Source organism: Carya illinoinensis, chromosome 12 (genome assembly GCF_018687715.1).
Source record: "Carya illinoinensis cultivar Pawnee chromosome 12, C.illinoinensisPawnee_v1, whole genome shotgun sequence".
Classification (NCBI taxonomy): domain Eukaryota; kingdom Viridiplantae; phylum Streptophyta; class Magnoliopsida; order Fagales; family Juglandaceae; genus Carya; species Carya illinoinensis.
In genome coordinates this window covers 10,495,215-10,499,770 of record NC_056763.1, presented here as the reverse complement: position 1 = coordinate 10,499,770, position 4,556 = coordinate 10,495,215, and the positions used below count along the sequence as shown (strand labels likewise).

The 4,556-nt window shown below is 35.0% G+C and overlaps 1 protein-coding gene across 1 annotated transcript; it reads left to right on the top strand.

Annotated features, from left to right (window-relative positions):
* Positions 1-765: 765 nt before the first annotated feature.
* On the top strand, positions 766-3,812 carry LOC122290188 (transcription factor MYB106-like). The gene is made up of 3 exons (XM_043097760.1): positions 766-1,066; positions 1,296-1,425; positions 2,813-3,812. The coding sequence occupies exons 1-3, from the start codon at positions 934-936 to the stop codon at positions 3,618-3,620; spliced, it is 1,071 nt and encodes a 356-aa protein (XP_042953694.1). The 5' UTR covers positions 766-933; the 3' UTR covers positions 3,621-3,812.
* Positions 3,813-4,556: the final 744 nt, after the last annotated feature.

Genomic DNA, 4,556 nt, shown 5'->3' with positions numbered 1-4,556 from the left:
CTAGATTGTTATATTTCGATTAGTCTGGTAAGTTTTTTCGGTCTAGACAGAAATTCTTATACCTTATGTAGATGTAAGATTTCAAATTTTGTCAAGTTTTTTTTACGAGAAAATTAGTTAGGGTTTCCTTAATGTACGTAAACTTATCATAAATTCCATTTTCTCATACTTCAATTTCAGTATGAATAAAAAGGACAAAATTATTTACAGAAAGATAAATAAAAGTACTAGCATATATAGGACATGTATCCCAATATCAATGCAAACTGATGAACCTAGCTAGAACACAACTTAGAGGGACCCAATTAAGATCTAAGTTACGACTCTACAACTGAAAATTATAAAAGCGGGTATCTCGCTTTCTGCCTACATTTAGACCATATGAACTCGAACCACAGGATGAAGATGGATTCATGGAGACAAGCTCGTCCAAGGTACTGCATATAACGCTCGCGTGCATCTTGCTATCATTTCGCTTGATTTATGAGTCTGAAGAAGCAGTAGGTATCCTCAAATTTATAGGTTTACCATTATTGAATTTTGTACGCAAGGCAAACACAATAATAATTGCCTAAAATCTGTACCAAAACACATCGATCAGGACCCGCAAAAATTATATCATTTTGTTTCGACACCTATAGACAGTACTGGCCTCTCCTCGCTCCTGCATCGATATAACTTTTTCAATCAAATTGAAACACCTTAATATATAATGAAATGGCCATTACTTCGTCACATAAATGCTCTAGCTCTCTCTCTGTCTCTCTCTGATCTATATATATATACACACACACTTTCCTTACATTTATTCACTGTCGATCAGCTTCATATATATCCCTGCCCATCTACTTACTGTTTTTACAAATTATTTCAGCTGAAAGATCAGCTTCAATATTCCAAGCCCTATTTTCTTCTGCTTGCTTTAACACTAGAATGGGAAGGACTCCATGCTGCTACGCCGATGGCATGAACCGAGGTCCATGGACACCGGAAGAAGACCAGAAACTCTTAGCCTATATTCAACAATATGGCTGTGGAAGCTGGCGTTGTTTGCCACGAAAAGCCGGTTAAGTTTTGTTTTGTTTTTTGTTTTTTTATTCTCTACATGGTTTTAGCTAGCTTATGTGAAATTGCTAAAAACTCGGTTTGGAGGAAAACTCTATATATACTATGTATATGCATTTGATTTCCTATAGATGGTGCTTTAAATTTAAATTTTCTTAATTAATTTCTTTAAAATGGGTTCAAAAAATGGTGATTATTGTTCTCAAGGATAATTCGCTGTTTCTCTGTAGGTCTTCAAAGATGTGGGAAGAGCTGCAGACTGAGATGGAACAATTACCTCAGACCTGATATTAAGAGGGGGGAGTTCAGTTTGCTGGAAGACAGAACCATCATTCAACTTCATGCCCTTCTTGGCAACAGGTAATCACTGAAATCTTAAATCTCCGTACGTATTATATACATATATATATAAATATATATAGAATGTTATGGTATTATCCCAGCTACAATAATAAATTTACGCAGTTTAATTAGTTAGTCGATTATTTCGTCGATCTCATTTATTCTGCCATTTATTTTTGTGTACTCCATCTCATCTACGCTTTTGAGCTCTATAAATACATATATATGTATGTATGTGTGTATGTATGTATGTAAATATATATATATATATAAATATATTATAACATGTGAATGTATATTATATATGCACCTTATTCCAGCTGACAAACCAGACTGCGTTGTATTTTCAATATCAAACTCTGAAACGCCATATTTCATTTTTCTTCCGAGCGAAGTGACAAAATTAAAATAAAATAAATAAAAACATGAATTTCAGAATGCCTTTTTCCTTCTAGCCCAGAAATCTTTAGGATTCTGTAAATACATATGGATCGAGCAAAAGGAATAATATTGTAGACACAAAATGAAGCTGATCATTGGTTGTAAGGAACCAATACGAAAATGAGTACATGATATTGCAATACATATATAGTTTGAATAATATATACTTGGATCGATCTTAGGCTAAATATATATTGTATTAATTTCATGCATTTAAAAACCACACCATCACGGATTTGCTCCACATCCCCGTCCTCTCTCTGAAAATAAAACCTCTCCATTCTCATTAAAACTCTCCTAAACAGAAATCGGCTCTTCTCTCCGTCTGTCCCTCCCTTCTTTCATCTAGTTTAGACCAAATGGGTGTGTTTTTTTTTTTTTTTCTTTTTTTTTTCAAAGGGTGACGATTAGTCAATTTGTTGCTTTTGGAAGCCTTGAAACCAACACGCGCCCCACTGTAGGATGCCCAGACTACTAATCGTTTAGGGGAGCCTCCTGCAACACTACACTTAGCAGATTTGGATTCATGGCACTCAGATTCTTCAGACTAACCTGTCCGCCGCTCTGTTAGGGTTTAGTTATTTTGTAGTCTTTTTTCCTTCTAGGGTTCAAGGGAAGGTGTGGATCTACAGTTTTATATGCTATAAATCGTTTATTTTCCCATTTTTATGTATGGTTTTGTGTTGTTTTTGTTTAGGTAGTAATAAAACCCTCTCATCTTGTGGAGGATGGGTGATGAAAGTCTCCTCCTCCTCTGAAGAGAGGGATGAAAGCTATCTTGACAAAATATTTATCTCCACGTACAGTTTGTTTGTAGAGTTATATAAATTAAGATAATACAAATTCCAAAGGAATTTGAGTACGTACGTAATTTCACTTTTATTAATAAAAATTTCTATTTATAAAAAAAAAAAAAAAAAATTCATGCATATATTTTTTTATTTTTATTTTTATTTTCCACCAGATGGTCCGCTATAGCCACACACTTGCCAAAGAGAACTGACAACGAGATCAAGAATTACTGGAACACGCATCTTAAGAAAAGGTTGGCCATGATGGGCATCGATCCAGTTACTCACAAGCCAAAAGGCACCGTCCTCGAGTCTGCAAATGGTGACCCTAAAAACGCATCCAATCTTAGCCACATGGCTCAGTGGGAGAGCACTCGGCTCGAGGCCGAAGAAAGACTAGTCCGAGAGTCACAGTTATGCTACCAATTATACGATCTGCCGCCAGGCTCTTCTTCAGGAAGATCATCTGCTGCAGCCTCGGGCATGCTAATCAATCAAACAATTACCAGTAAACTCGCACCTCCACGTTGCCTTGACGTTTTGAAAGTATGGCAAAGCGTGATGTTAGAGTCAATGCTAGCTGCAGGAAATGATCGTCATGGTGGCGGCGATTCTGCAGGTTCCTTTTTCGGTCTTGGCATGGGTGGCAATTCATGTGATATTGCCTCTGATCAGGCATCTGCATTAGGTTTCTTAGAGATCAACGCAAGGGATCAAAAGTACTTAAATGAATTCAATGAAATATCAACCATGCAGCTCCAAAAGATGAATCTGGCTACTGGGCACAACGTTGGAGATCATCATCAGCATCATCATGCTGATGGTGTTTTTAATAATATGGGCAATCATATCTTATCTGCAAACAGCTTGATTACTGGCAGTAATGCTGGAAGTGGATCATCAAGTAATGCTGTCGAGGAACGTGCAAGAAATGAGGATAATTATTATTGGCATGATATCATTAATATGGGGGATTATTAACTTTCAAAGAAATGACCAGTCGTTTGAAGTAATGTAGCTATCTAGCAAGCTGGGTACGTATTTTCCTGACAACCAACGTACGCCTCCAGTGACTTCCCTCTCGATCTTAATTAATGCTACTGACTTTTTTTTTGTTTTTTCCTTACATTGTAATCAATAATCAGAAATCGACATTCAGGATCAGTTATTTAAGTTGTACGCGTTCGAACTCTGCATGCGCTAGCTGCTGCGACTTTAGTAATGGTATTTATGATTCGGATACTTTAATTTGGTCCCGTAGATGATCATAATGTAAGAGTTTTATTTAAACTCTATGTCCCACACATCTATTTTAATAGAATTTGAAATAACTGAAGTCTATCAAATTAAATAAGAGTGATAACGGGATAAAAAAAATCTTAAGAGATAAGATTAAAATTCTATCTCTAATTATAATCAGATACAAATTCTTAAATTTCTTGATGGTCACAAATCTATAAATAGCACTAAGGGATTAAATGGTTCTTATCTACAACATTAGAATGCCTTTTGCCATCGTGAGACACTTGTGAGACGAAGTTACTAGGGTGATCCTTCTCTCATAGCCAGATCTAATTCTTCATCAAACTGATGGAGAAAGGTACGTATTTATTTATTACTGTATATCATTATAGATCATATGAAATCGAAAATCCGTTTATTAATGTTCATATTAAAATATTTAACATGTGGTATCAGAGTTTTAGGTTATACAATTTTTATAATCTCAATATAATATTACACATACCATATATCATTTTAATATTTCTTTCGGTCATTAAATATAAATATATATACTACTCTACCGATATTATGCATCAACGCCACACATGCATAAAATTATATTTTTTTTTTCTGTGTAATATGATCACACTGATATTCATAATCTGTATATGAAATATATAGATAGTTGTATAT